The sequence below is a fragment of the Oncorhynchus mykiss genome, chromosome 4, assembly GCF_057628025.1.
Source record: "Oncorhynchus mykiss isolate SJ-2025 chromosome 4, ASM5762802v1, whole genome shotgun sequence".
Lineage (NCBI taxonomy): Eukaryota > Metazoa > Chordata > Actinopteri > Salmoniformes > Salmonidae > Oncorhynchus > Oncorhynchus mykiss.
The window spans coordinates 34,333,337-34,347,509 of record NC_143025.1 but is presented as its reverse complement, the minus strand read 5'-3'; the positions used below and the strand labels follow the sequence as shown (position 1 = coordinate 34,347,509).

At 41.8% G+C, this 14,173-nt stretch overlaps 2 protein-coding genes across 15 annotated transcripts in view; one reads left to right on the top strand and one right to left on the bottom strand.

Moving 5' to 3' along the window:
- The window catches only part of szt2 (SZT2 subunit of KICSTOR complex), a 105,511-nt gene extending 94,116 nt beyond the window's left edge, over positions 1 to 11,395 (bottom strand). For all 14 annotated transcript variants that reach the window (XM_036969010.2, XM_036969016.2, XM_036969013.2 and 11 more), the window contains exons 1-7: positions 11,064 to 11,395; positions 10,347 to 10,472; positions 9,870 to 10,043; positions 6,146 to 6,316; positions 5,762 to 5,905; positions 4,307 to 4,472; positions 3,945 to 4,051 (exon numbers count right to left, since the gene is read on the bottom strand). In XM_036969010.2, coding sequence (XP_036824905.2) covers positions 3,945 to 4,051; positions 4,307 to 4,472; positions 5,762 to 5,905; positions 6,146 to 6,316; positions 9,870 to 10,043; positions 10,347 to 10,472; positions 11,064 to 11,087 — 912 coding nt within the window. In that variant the 5' untranslated portion in view covers positions 11,088 to 11,395. The remainder of the gene's footprint in view (positions 1 to 3,944; positions 4,052 to 4,306; positions 4,473 to 5,761; positions 5,906 to 6,145; positions 6,317 to 9,869; positions 10,044 to 10,346; positions 10,473 to 11,063) is intronic.
- LOC110521732 (mediator of RNA polymerase II transcription subunit 8) lies at positions 11,304 to 14,173 on the top strand. The gene is made up of 7 exons (XM_021599534.3): positions 11,304 to 11,568; positions 11,766 to 11,887; positions 12,217 to 12,361; positions 12,546 to 12,686; positions 13,219 to 13,306; positions 13,477 to 13,713; positions 13,980 to 14,173. Exons 1-7 carry the CDS (start codon positions 11,563 to 11,565, stop codon positions 14,045 to 14,047), a joined length of 807 nt encoding a protein of 268 aa, XP_021455209.1. The 5' UTR covers positions 11,304 to 11,562; the 3' UTR covers positions 14,048 to 14,173.

Genomic DNA, 14,173 nt, shown 5'->3' with positions numbered 1-14,173 from the left:
GTGCGTGTTCATTAATTGTTTATGGTTCATTGAACAAGCATGGGAAACAGTGTTTAAACCCTTTACAATGAAAATGTGTGAAGTTATTTCGATTTTTACAAATTATCTTTGAAAGACAGGGTCATGAAAAAGAGATGTTTATTTTTTTGCTGAGTTTACAACACAAGGCCAAATCTACACTGGAGTTGCTTCCAAGAAGACAGTGAGTGGCCAAATCAAATCAAATTGTATTTGTCACATGCACCGAACAGAACAGGTGTGGACCTTACGGTGCAATGCTTACTTACAAGCTCTTAACTCCATTTCCTGAACTGCGTTGTTGATTAAGAATATATTTACTAAATATTTTATTTTTTTAAATAAAAAAAATAACATGAAAATTACAGAACAATAAAGAGGCTATATACAAGGGGTACGGGTACCAATATCAATGTGCGGGGGTACAGGTTAGTCAAGGTAATTTGTAAACTAACTATGCATAGATAATAAAGAGCGAGTAGCAGCAGTGTAAATACAAAGGGGTGGTGGGGTGTCAATGTAAATAGTCCGGGTGGCCATTTGATTAATTGTTTAGTAGTCTTATGGCTTCGGGGTAGCTGTTGTTAAGGAGCCTTTTGGTCCTAGACTTGGCGCTCCGGTACCACTTGCCGTTCGGTAGCAGAGAAAACAGTCTAGGACTGGACTGGAGTCTCAGACAATTTTTTGGGCCTTCTTCCGACACCGCCTAGTATAAAGGTCCTGGATGTCAGGAAGCTTGGCCCCAGTGATGTACTGGGCCATATGCACTACCCTCTGTAACACCTTACGGTCAGATGCCGAGCAGTTGCCATACCAAACATACCACACCAAGACCGTTGTGCCCTCTTCACAACGGTCTTGGTGTGATTGGACCATGATAGTTCGTTGGTGATGTGGACATCAAGGAACTTGAAACTCTCGACCCGCTCCACTTCAGCATCTTTGATGTTAATGGGAGCCAGCTCGGCTCTCCTTTTCCTATAGTCCATGATCAGCTCCTTTGTCTTGCTCACATTGAGGGAGAAGTTGTTGTCTTGTCTCTGACCTCGTCCCTATAGACTGCCTCATCGTTGTCAGTGATCAGACCTACCACCGTGTCGTCAGCCAACATGATGATGGTGTTGGAGTCGTGTTTGGCCAGTGAGTACATGAGGGATCTAAGCACGCACTCCTGAGGATCCCCAGTGTTGAGGATCAGCAAGGCAGATGTGTTGTTACCTACCCTTACCACCTGGGGCCAGCCTGTCAGGAAGTCCAGGATCCAGTTACAGAGGGAGGTGTTTAGTCCCAGGGTCCTTAGCTTAGTGATGAGCTTTGTGGGTACTATGGTGTTGAACGCTAAGCTGTAGTCAATGAACAGCATTCTCACATAGGTGTTCCTTTTGTCCAGGTGGGAAAGGGCAGTGTGGAATGCAATTGAGATTGCATCATCTGTGTATCTGTTGTTGGCGGTATGCAAATTGGAGTGGGTCTAGGGTTTCCGGCATGATGGTGTTGATTAGAGCCATGACCAGCCTTTCAAAGCACTTCATGGCTACCGACGTGAGTGCTACGGGGGAGGTAATAATTTAGCCAGGTTACCTTCGCTTTCTTGGGCACAGGGACTATGGTGGTCTGCTTGAAACATGTGGGTATTACAGACTCGGTCAGGGAGAGGTTGAAAATGTCAGTGAAGACACTTGCCAGTTGTTCCGCGCATGCTTTGAGTACACGTCCTGGTTATCCGTCTGGCCCCGCAGCGTTGTGAATGTTGACCTGTTTAAAGTTCTTGCTCACATTGGGTGGTCTAAATCAAATCAAAGTTTATTTGTCACGTGCCCCGAAAACAACAGTGACTATGCATATATGATAAACAGAGAGTAGCAACAGCGTGAAAAGAGGGGTTGGGGGGGGCACTCAAATAGTCCGGGTAGTCATATTACCTGTTCAGGAGTCTTATGGATTGGGGATAAAAACTGTTGTGAAGCCTTTTTGTCCTAGACTTGGCACTCCGGTACCGCTTGCCATGCGGTAGTAGAGAGAACAGTCTATGACTGGGGTGGCTGTGGTCTTTGACAATTTTTAGGGCCTTCCTCTGACACCGCCTGGTGTAGAGGTCCTCGATGGCAAGCAGCTTAGCCCCAGTGATGTACTGGGCCATACGCACTACCCTCTGTAGTGTCTTGCGGTCAGAGGCCGAGCAACTGCCGTACCAGTCAGGAAGCTCTCGTTGATGGCACAGCATCTCAGTGCAAGAGGCGTCACTACAGTCCCTGGTTCGATTCCAGGCTGTATCACATCCTGCCGTGATTGGGAGTCCCATATGGCGGCGCACAATTGGCCCAGCGTCGTCAGGGTTTGGCCGTCATTGTAAATAAGATTTTTTTTCTTAACTGACTTGCCTAGTTAAATAAAATACAAGTTTTAAAAATCACAGTTGTCCGGAACAGCTGGTGCTCTCATGCATGCTTCAGTGTTGCTTGCCTCCAAGTGAGCATAAAAGGCATTTAGCTCGTCTGGTAGGCTCGCATCACTGGACAGCTCGCGGCTGGGTTTCCCTTTGTAGTCTATAATAGTTTTCAAGCCCTGTCACATCTGACGAGCATCAGAGCCAGAGTAGCAGGATTCAATCGTAGTCCTGTATTGACGCTTTGGCTGTTTGATGGTTCGTCTGAGGGCATAGCCGGATTTCTTATAAGCATACGGTTTAGTGTTCGGCTCCTTGAAAGCTGCAGTTTTAACCTTTAGCTCAGTGCGGAGGTTGCCTGTAATCCACAGCTTCTGGTTTGGACACGTACATGCGGTTATTGTGGGTACGATGTCGTCAATGCACTTATTGATGAAGCTGGTGACTGATGTGGTGTACTCCTCAATGCCATCGGAAGAATCCCAGAACATATTCCAGTCTGTGCTAGTAAAACAGTCCTGTAGCATAGCATCTGCATGATCTGACCACTTCCGTATTGAGCGAGTCACTGGTACTTCCTGCTTTAGTTGTTGCTTGTAAGCAGGAATCAGGAGGATAGAATTATGGTCAGATTTGCCAAATGGAAGGCGAGGGAGAGCTTTGTATGCATCTCTGTGTGTGGAGTAAATGTGGTCGAATGTTTTTTTCCTCTGGTTGCACATGTGACATGCTGGTAAAAATGAGGTAAAGCATATTTCGGTTCGCCTGCGGTTCCCCGGCCACTAGCTGCGCCGCTTCTGGATGAGCATTTTGAAGTTACCGTTCTGACTTAAATCTGCTTGAATATCTATGGCAAGATATGAAAATTGCTGTGTAGCCATGACCCCCAACTCCTTGACAGAGCTTACTTTTTTTTAAAGAATAATGGGCAAACATTGCACAATCCAGGTGTGCAAAGCTCTTAGAGACTAATCCAAGAAGACTCACAGCTATAATCACTGCCAAAGTTCTTTCTGACATGTATTGACTGAGGTAAATACTTATCTAATCAAGGTATATTCGTGTTTTCATACAGTTGTATTACTTTTTAAGAATTTTTAGAAAAGGAAAACCCCTTTGACATTAGAATATTTTGTGAACACCAAAAATTCAATTAAATCAATTTTATTCCCACTTTGTAACACAAAATGGGGGTGAATACTTACGATACCCACATAAAAATATATTCAGAACGAACTTTGACTACAAAATGATAGATATTAGACCGTAATTAGTAAATGGACTTTTGTAAAGGGCAGTTGCCTGCTAGTCTGGAATCCAAACTGAATCCATGCTGCGTTTCACTTTGTTTCACTTAGTTAAACAGAGCATGGATTCAGTTTGGATTCCAGGCTAGTTGCCTGCCTTTGCTGAGAAGATACAACAATCTATGCAGTAGATGACAGACAGCAGTTCTCATGGTGTGTCAGCATGTTGTAATGTAGACTGAAAACAAATAGCAGTTTGACCCACTGGCCTATGTTGTGGCATGTTTCAGTACCTGGACGAAGGAGCAGGCGATGGTTCCACTCCTGAGCTGGTTCAGAAGGGTCTCACACACAGCCACATCAGGCACACTGGTCACCCCGTCTGTGATGATGATTATACCTGGGAGAGGTGACAGGAACTGTGTCATAGGCCTAAAATAATCAATCATGTATAAATAAATCAGATCTCCCTTCGATGGTGCCTTTAGACAATTACTTTGATAGTGCCCTTTCAGACCAGGCTAGATCCCTCAATAGGTTGCAGTAAAGGAGGACCTTAACATAAGTCTGACTCAAACAAGTGTCATTTCTCCCTATGGAACCAGCCTTGAGAAGCTCAACTTTAACAGTGAAGGTATTGACAGACTTAACCAACCTGCGGAGGAGTTGGGGGGCAGCAGCTGTAGAGCTAGGATGCCCTGTCGCACCATGCTGACCAGCCCGACGTCTGCAGTCACCATGGAAACACCATGTTTCCTCACAGGCACCTCCTCCATGGTGATGTCACTGCCAAGCCCGGAGCACGGGATTGGCCCATCAGACTATCAGAGACAAATTGAATAATAATCAACAGAGATCAACCTGGAAATTATATCAAACATCTTCTAACAACATTTTCATAGTCATACTCGACTCCAGAGACATATACTGTACAGTTAGGTACAAAATTATTGGCACCCATGATAAAGATTAGCAAAAACACTATATAAAATAAATAATGCAAATACTGTACTACTGTATATTTTTGCTCCCCAAAATTGTGAAATTATATTATTTTGTACTAATACAATTCCTCAGAGAAATATATTTTGTTTAACAAGTAATAATAATAAAAATAAATAAAAGATAAGGTAAAAATTATTGGACCTGTTATCAATACTCCGCAAAACAACCCTTGTGATGATAACGACACTGAGCCTTTTTCTAAAATGTTTTATGTGTTGGAGACCACATTGGGAGGGACCTTACACCATTACTCCATACAGAACCTTCCCAGATGCTTGATATCCTTCGTCTGCACTTAAGGACTTCCCTCTTCAAATTCAAACCACAGGTTTTCAATGGGGTTCTAGTCCGGAGAATAAGATGGCCATTGCAAAATGTTGATTTAGTGGTCAATTAAACCATTTCTTTGTGAATTTTGATATGGGCTAAGTTTTACATTAGGCATGACGTCATTTTCTGAAGGTCAACAACCATTTGTCTCTTTTCAATTGTGAGTTCTTTGCCTTTTCCCATGGTGATGACTATCAAAGTGATTTTACATGTATATTACCTCATTTTTATACCCCAGTGAAACAGAAAGACATAATACAGTTCCTTAAAATACGACTATTAAAAATAAAAAAGTAGAATCTTAATGCAGATGTCATTTTGTTTGTTTATATTTATAAGAATCTTTAGGGTTGGCAATCATTTTGACCCCTATCTTTTTGAGATAATTTTTAAACCAAATTTTTAAACCAAATCTCTTTCTCTTAGCATATATATATATATATATATATATATATATATATATATATATATATATATATATATATATATATATATATATATATATATATATATATATATATATATATAGATATGCTAATATAAAATAATATAATTTCCCCCCGCTTTTTGAGCATACAATATAGCTCTGCATTTGAATAATTTATTTTATACACTCTTTTTTTCTCATCTTTATCAAGGGTGCCAATAATTTTGGACCTGACTGTACTATACATATGTAATTATTTGGTTCTGTTCTAGAGTAAAAAGATTGACGGATGACCTAAAAGGTATTGTAATAACCGTATAGTATTGTTATGACCATGTGTCCTCTTGCCTGGTCGTGCTGCTGTTGAAGATGGCTGTGCTGCTGTTGAAGGACCTCTGCAATGTTGTTCTCCACTGATCGCAGCTGCTGGTAGACCTGGTGTAGGAACTGAACTAGGTCTGTACGATTCAGCTGACAACCCTGCACCAACACCTACAGTCAAAGCAGACACAACACAGTTTCTTTATAGGTGTGATGGAGTGGAAAGTGCTTCTAGTTTTCAGTAGTGATACACTTAACAATCACCTACATTGGCTCACATGACTAGAGTGTATTACTATAGTTCCCATCCCCTTTAAAATCCATCTCCATCATGCGTAGCACATCTACCTGCACCTGTCTCTGGTTCAATCACCAAGTAGTATATAATTTTGATATGAATAATATGATCACCTGGTGTGTATTGAGCCCAATAATGGAGGAATAAGCCAGGATAGTGACAAAGATCTCCGGTTGGAAAACAAGATCTGTGCCTGGAACATTGAAGGGTCGGACCAGTCCAGCTAAGCATCGTGACAAGGCATGGAATACCTCATCAAATATCATCTCCCCCGTGCTGTCATCCTGTGAACAGAAGGCAAAACTAACATGATGTACCTAACACACCAAACAACACATCCTGAGGAGGATCTGCTCTTGGTAGTCAACCAAAATAGCCATAGCATAATGATGATATGTTACACGATTTTCATAAAGGACTATAAACTTCCTCCTGCCGTCAAAAAGAAAAGCATCCCTTCATAGATTCCCATAGATGCTTGTAAAATAGTCATATTGCACACATTGTCCAACAAGCGGGGTTCAAATCCAGGTCTCCTGCATGCCATTGCTTATAACGGCGTGCTTGTTTTCTAATGGAGCTCAGCGGTTCAGAGAACCACCTCCATTATAGGTTTTCCGTGAGGAAATTGTAGCGCCGGACAACAGGACCAGGAATATTTTAATTTACTGGCCATTTGAGAAATTGACCAGAACCATATGCATTAGCTGCGTAACCCATTAGGGCATCCACCTACGACGCTCAGAAATCACATTTAGATTATGGTAATTCAAATTCGCAATGTGGGCAGAGCGCGTGGCCATGGGCCTAGCTGATTACTGGGTTGCGGCTGTCAGTGAAAAGTAATTAAAATATGTGTGAACATAATAACATAACATGTTGAGACAAGAAGAAGGGGAGGGGTGTGGAAAAGATTTTGGCTAGTCTCTCTCCAGAATGGCTCACCCGTCTCCCGCCAATTCTTACAATTCATTGTTTAACTTTGTGAACAATTTGCCCTTTGACTGTTCATTTTGACCAATTCCCCATTACATACAGTACCAGTCAAAAGTTGACACACCTATTCATTCAAGGGTTTTTATTTTATTTTGACTATTTAATACATTGAAGAATAATAGTGAAGACGTCAAAACTATGAAATAACACATATGGAATCATGTAGTGAGTAAAAAAAAGTGTTCAACAAATTTAAATATATTTTATATTTGAGATTCTTCAAAATAGCCACCCTTTGCCTTGATGACAGCTTTACACAACTCTTTCAACCAGCTTCACCTGGAATGCTTTTCCAACAGTCTTGAAGGAGTTCCCACATATGCTGAGCACTTGTTGGCTTATTTTCCTTAACTCAATTGAGATGGTTTGGGACGAGTTGGACCATCTCAATTGGGTTGAGGTTGGGTGATTGTAGATGCCAGGTCATCTGATGGAGCACTCAATCACTCTCCGTCATGGTCAAATAGCCCTTACACAGCCTGGAGGTGTGTTTTGGGTCAGATGGGATTGCGTATCGCTGCAGAATGCTGTGGTAGCGATACTGGTTAAGTGTGCCTTGAATTATAAATAAATCACAGACAGTGTCACCAGCAAAGCACCCCCACACCATCACACCCCCTCCTCCATGCTTCACGGTGGGAACCACACATGCAGCGATCAGCCGTTCACCTACTCTGGGTCTCACAAAGACACAGCGGTTGGAACCAAAAATCTCAAATTTGGAATCATCAGACCAAAGGACAGATTTCCACCAGTCTAATGTCCATCGCTCAGGTTTCTTGGCCCACGCAAGTCTATTCTTGTTATTGGTGCCCTTTAGTAGTGGGTAGTTTCTTTGCAGCAATTCGACCATGTAGGCCTGATTCATACAGTCTCCTCTGAAAAGTTGATGTTGAGATGGGTTTGCTCTTGAACTCGATGACGCATTTATTTGGTCTGAAATCTGAGGTGCAGTTAACTCTAATGAACTTATCCTCTGTAGCAGAGCTGGGTCTTCCTTTCCTGTGGTGGTCCTCATGAGAGCCAGTTTCATCATAGCGCTTGATGGTTTTTGAGACTGCACCTGAAGAAACCTTCAAAGTTCTTGAAATTTTCCAGATGGACTGACCTTCATGTCTTAATGTAATGATGGACTGTTGTTTCTCTTTGGTTATTTGAGCTGTTCTTGCCATAATATGGACTTGGTCTTTTACCAAATAGGGCTATCTTCTGTATACCACCACTACCTTGTCACAACACAACTGATTGGCTCAAACTCATAAAGGAAAGAAATTCCACATATTAACAAGGCACACCTGTTAACTGAAATACATTCATGAAGCTGGTTGAGAGAATGCCAAGAGTGTGCAAAGCTGTCGTCAAGGCAAAGGGTGGCTACTTTGAAGAATCTCAAATAAAAAATACATTTTGATTTGTTTAACACTTTTTTGGTTACTACATAATTCCATGTGTTATTTCATAGTTTTACTGTATTAACTATTATTCTACAAATGTAAAAAATAGTAAAAACAAATAAAGACAAACCCTGGAATGAGTAGCTGTGTCCAAACTTTTGACTGGTACTGTATGTCACCAGCAGTACATATGTAATTGGGAATTGATAAATAGAGTAGCTCAACACCTACAGAAAGGGAGGCAGACAGGCTGAGTAGAGAAGAATGCAATTGAAAGAACCTGAATTTATCATATTATTTTCTACCATTTCTATTTGTCAGCTTTATGTACTTGGACTTAATTGACAATTAAGTTACATGCCTACTGCTGCATTAGCCCATAGGCTATGAGTTCCACGCGCTAATTTCTTTAGCCGCCAATGGATCACGGTGTGTCAACGTGTCCATGTGGCAGAGGCTGGTGCTCTCGCAATAGTTGAATTTTAACTTTTAGATCTATACCATTTTTATGATTAACCACGTGACAATGATTTTAAGAAACAAAAATGTTTTTATTAAAATGAAAAAGTCATCCATGGAAATGCACATATGAAAATCATTACTGGCACACAGATGGGTACAAATGGTTGGATAAATTGTACGCTACCACAAACTTGAAACTCACGCACCTATGAAGTCTTTATAAAATAATTGCCTACACGTTTCCATGGTTGGATTTGTCTGTAGGCTACTTTGAAGCAAGGTAAGACACGCCTCATAATATGATGTAAAACATTAAGGTTGGAAACAATTAAGTAGGTCTATGTTTTCTAAATGCATACTGCCTCCAGCTCATATTGTAAAGTGGTGGTGACGCACTGATAGTCTGTTGCCTGTACTTGAATGTGAGTCGCGCTTCAATTAGGCTAAAGATAGTAGGCCTAGCTCTTTTTAATCGTGCACAAACCGATTTTACCACACGATGGCATTTAGAATTGTTGCGCAATGAATGGGCTTACAAAAGCCAGCTGAGGAGCTGCAGGAGAAATCCCGCTCAAAATAGGCTCTGTATGTTGTATGTTTGTGATAGTTGTGTTGGATAATTAAGATGGGCTACATGATGATTAACAAAAATATACACAGCAATTTAATTCCACTATATTATGCAAATTAACCCAGACAGATAAGAATGACGGTATTGATGCATTTGCATCAACTGGTATTTCCAACTATGAACAAAAAGTATTATTTTACAATGGGATGTTTTTTCTCCTGGTCATTTTGGCCAACCACCGTTTTATAAATCTGCTTTTCATTTTTTTTTGGGGGGGGGGGGGGGGTGGTACAAAAGCCGGCAATTGTGGACTATTGGAAAACCTGCTCCATTAGGTATCTGTTTTAACCCAAGTAGCCTAGATTGTGTTTAGTAGCCTAGTTTGTAACTTGTTGAAGAAGCCTCTTTACTCACCACGATCCCAGTGGAGGGGCTGAGGTCCAGCTCGATGATGAAGCGGTACCTGCGGGCCAGGAAGGTGACCCGAGTGGAAGGTACCAGCAGGTAGGGTATGGTGGAGGGGGGAAAGTCTGGCTGCCATCCCTTCGGCAAGATGCTGAGCAGGTCCAGCTCATTCTCAGAGTTCAGCTGCACAGTAGGTGGAACCACAACAATCCTCATCAACAACAACCCAACGGACATATGGTCATTGAGCAGATGCTAAGTTTCATCAAAAGCAACTTGAAGTGACACATCGATTCAGTATATATGGACCATGCGGGAACATCAGTACATCATAACCATAAAAATAGTGATTCAACCATCTCCTCTGGGCTGGTCCCAGATCTATTTATGCTGTTTTTCCAACCCCTATGGTCGAGGTCATTGACGAGACAGCACAACAGATCTAGGAGCAGGCTACATCTCCTCCAGTAGAGCTAATTAACCCACCAGTTCAGACTTTGGGGCTGGCCAGATGACCTGGTTAAGCTTGCCCAGGAACCAGGCCAGACGTACATTCCGTGAGATACGGTACTCCTCCTTCATCAGCAGGTACACCTGGTCTGCCTCCTCCACCTGAAGAAAGAGAATATTCAAACATATAGTATTGTCCTGATAGGAATGACAGAGCCTGATCACCCATGCAGGTTTCTGCAAGTATCTTGATTAACTTTTCTAATGGGTACGCAGACTGCATCTGCAAAGGAAGGACTATCCTGTCACTGTACCTTTTGTTCAATATTGTCTTAGCAAGAAGATACACTTTATTTATGTCCGTAAGCAAGGCTTTACCACAATACATTGACAACATTAAACATTTAGCATATTCTGGGTGTAAAGTATCATATGCCATTACGCTGTGTGACATCATTGCAAAGCTTAATGAGCAGCATTCTGATCCCAATTTGACTCATGGGATGCACGGCATGACACTGGCAAAACAACTTGGCTATAGCTAAATGTGGCCTGTATTTTACAGCATATGTAACATTGCAGTATCTTTGGTATGCTCAGTTCAGACGCGAGCGCTTTGCTACACGCCAACTAAAATTATCGTTGCTCTGCTAGCTGTTTTACTTGGAGACGTTAGCTATAGCTAGCATAACAAGCTATAGCTAGCGCTAGTGACAGGTCAGGGCTACAAAACCATGAACCTCTGTAAATTACCTCATTGTCCTGTCTCTCTGCCATGCCTTGTATGGCATAACTAGCAGGTTCTGTGAAAGCTCCGAGGATATTTTCAGGCCCTGGCTGACATAAAACGACTTGTTTAGTTCGTTTTCATGCACGATTGCTGGCTAACGTTGTATTTTGTTTATTTGGTTAAGAAGCACGTGACCTGGATGCTCGCACCCTAGTCTTTCCGCCGGAACAACACAGCTAGGCCTCGAAGGTTTTGTAGTTCTATTTTATTTTGATTCCGATATAACCAGCTTTCTGAAAATAATGCGTGCAGATAAGCGTTATAGCATATATTATTGAATATTTCACGGCATGATGACTCAAAGACAGGATTATGTGGCGACTTCAGTATAAAGGTGTGGAACATACAGCAAAATGATTCTCAACGGAACAAGCGCACTGTTGCGCTCATTGTTTACTTCCGGTTAAGATTATTTCTTTTTTTTAGCTGGCTAGCCAGTTACCAAAACGAGAGGCGGATAAAATGCAGGTAAGATGCGTTTTCTACAAATGTTACATTCCTAAGCAGTCAGTTGTTTGAAATGAAATCCATTGAATAAAAATCACCATCGCAGGTTAAATATTTCGTTGGATTCAGCTCACATTATCCAAAGTCAGTCTGCTACTTTAGCTAAAAAGCTAACGTTAGTTAGCTAATCAAATGTCTCTTTAATTGTTTATATCAAGCAACGGGAAGAAAAATTACTGGAAGCATCCGTGGAATCCCTTATTTCCCGCGTGGCACATCTCAAAAACGCTCTTCACAGTTTCATCTACAAGTTGGAAAACGAGTATGAACGACTGACATGGTAACTTAAGTGACGAGCTAACTTTAGACAGCATTGCGCATGCAACACTTTCAAATGATGAGTTAGTTAGCCAACTCTCGAGAACCCAAGCCCATACACCCATTGGGTTCTCGTTCAAACAAATTTCCACCGCGTAGCGTGTATAAATGCTGAGTTTGGAGAAAGCGAACTAAGGTCCTAGTGTTGCTTTTGGAATTACATCACTTAAACCAATATGTAAGACTTGGCTAGCTAACGAGCTATTTGTATAAATACATATCATTGAAAGTGAATATAATCTAGCTAATTCATGAAGTTGTGTCTCTGTAATTGAACAACTTGGACAACAGGCCCTCAGTGTTGGACAACTTTGCCCTCCTGTCCGGTCAGTTGAATACCATCAATAAACTGTTGCGGAATGAGAAGACACCATCTTTCCGTCAGCAGGTCATCATCCCCCTTCTGCTGTCTCCAGACAGGGATGAGGAACTAGCTGTGAGTATATTTTCTGTGGATACGGATTAGCCTGATTAAACCAAACTGAATACTGTGTTCACCAAGTGAAACAATGGTGATAATAGCATTGATTCTGGTTTAACCAGGCTAGAGGAGGATGACTTTACAGATACCGTTACCCTAGTCTTTGCTTACATCCATACACACTGCGCCCACTCTCCAGAAACTGACAGAGCAGCGTGTGCCCGTGTTCAGCCATGAGATTGTGCCAGATCACCTGCGCACCAAGCCTGATCCTGAGGTGGAGGAGCAGGAGAAACAGCTGAGTGCAGAAGCTGCCCGGATAGGACCTGAGGTGGCACAGGTAAACAGATATGGTCTTTATCTAAACACACAAGTTCTTTATGGTAGCTGTGTGAGGAGAGTAGGTCCCTGGTTCACATAAGGCAACCTGTATCCTTTTCTTACTACTGAGTGAAGTTGTACCTCCACCATTTGTTGGAAAGGACAATACGACAAGAAAATATTGAGGCCACTTCAAGCAAGTGTGACGGGTCTCAATATGCTTGCTTTAGCAGCTTCACTTCGTCTCGGTACAGTGCCGTACAACAGCTCATACCAGAGTCATCTGCCCGCTTGACAACGCTGTTAGTCAGTTGTACCACTGAAAATGTACCAATTTGGCAAAGCAAGTGGATACATTTCAAGCTGTGGAGTGAGCTTACAGTACAATACATTTATTACATAATGAACATGACTATGGTGTGTGGTGGGAAGACACAATTCTAAGTAAAATGGTGCTTGTCATGTAATGCATGTTGTTGTAACCTTTTTATCCCACAACTATATTTGGAAGCAATGAGTATCAAAATAATCCCTTGTTTCTCCCACAACAGAAACAAATCCAGACACTGAATAAGCTATGCTCAAATCTACTGGAGAAACTGAACAATCCTCGCGATGACAGGGATGCAGAAAGTGCAGGTACACTGATTGAACCAAGATAACTTTTTTTTACCTGAACATTTAAACAAGCTAACCTAAGAACTGTGTTATGGAGTTGCTATTGATGCTAATGTACTCTATGTACACACTGTCTAACCAAAGATCCATGTTATGGAGTTGATACTTATGCACTCTACTCTCTGTTTCAGCTATACGGCAAAACAAACCATCATTCAACACCGCTGACACCAATGCACTGGTGGCAGCGGTGGGCTTTGGCAAGGGGCTTTCGAAGTGCAGGCCCCCTGGGCCCGTTGCCCCTGGTCACCCAGGACAAGGACCCATGATGAGTGGAGGTCCCACCTTACAGCAAGTTACCATTGGTGGGGGTTCAGGCCAGCATCAAGGCATGGGGCCTGGTGCTCCTCAGCAACAGGGACAGGCTGGTATGATGCGCCTGAATATCATCATCTGGCTTTGCTATACTTTAAAGTCTTGTATTCATTTTAAGGCCCTTAATCTAGGTTATATAGACTTTAATAATAAAGGCAGTTGGTTGCTCAGACACATATTATATCTAGTCCTGGACTAAAAATAACTAAATAGAGATCTTGGCTTAACGTGTATCTGGGGACCCGGCCCTAAAGGCATTGATCAAAGGACTGCTCTGTAACTGACCTTTTTATTAATACGACATTTTTTTGATTTTCAGGGAAAATGCCAAGCAACATCAAGACAAACATCAAGGCTGCCTCCTCAATGCATCCTTACAACCGATAAGATTCTCTCTATCCCATACTGATAAAGTATTCAGGATGATGAGAGAGTGACGTAAAGCAATGACAATTTTCATATTGATATATGCTGTGTTTTATCTTTTGATTAAATAAATCCATTTGAAAAGAA

Excerpts from the sequence above, each read along its gene's own strand:
- LOC110521732 (XM_021599534.3), top strand. Across the intron at positions 11,888-12,216 it reads GAGTATGAACGACTGACATG|GCCCTCAGTGTTGGACAACT; the intron begins GTAACTTAAGTG and ends CTTGGACAACAG. Across the intron at positions 13,307-13,476 it reads CAGGGATGCAGAAAGTGCAG|CTATACGGCAAAACAAACCA; the intron begins GTACACTGATTG and ends TCTCTGTTTCAG.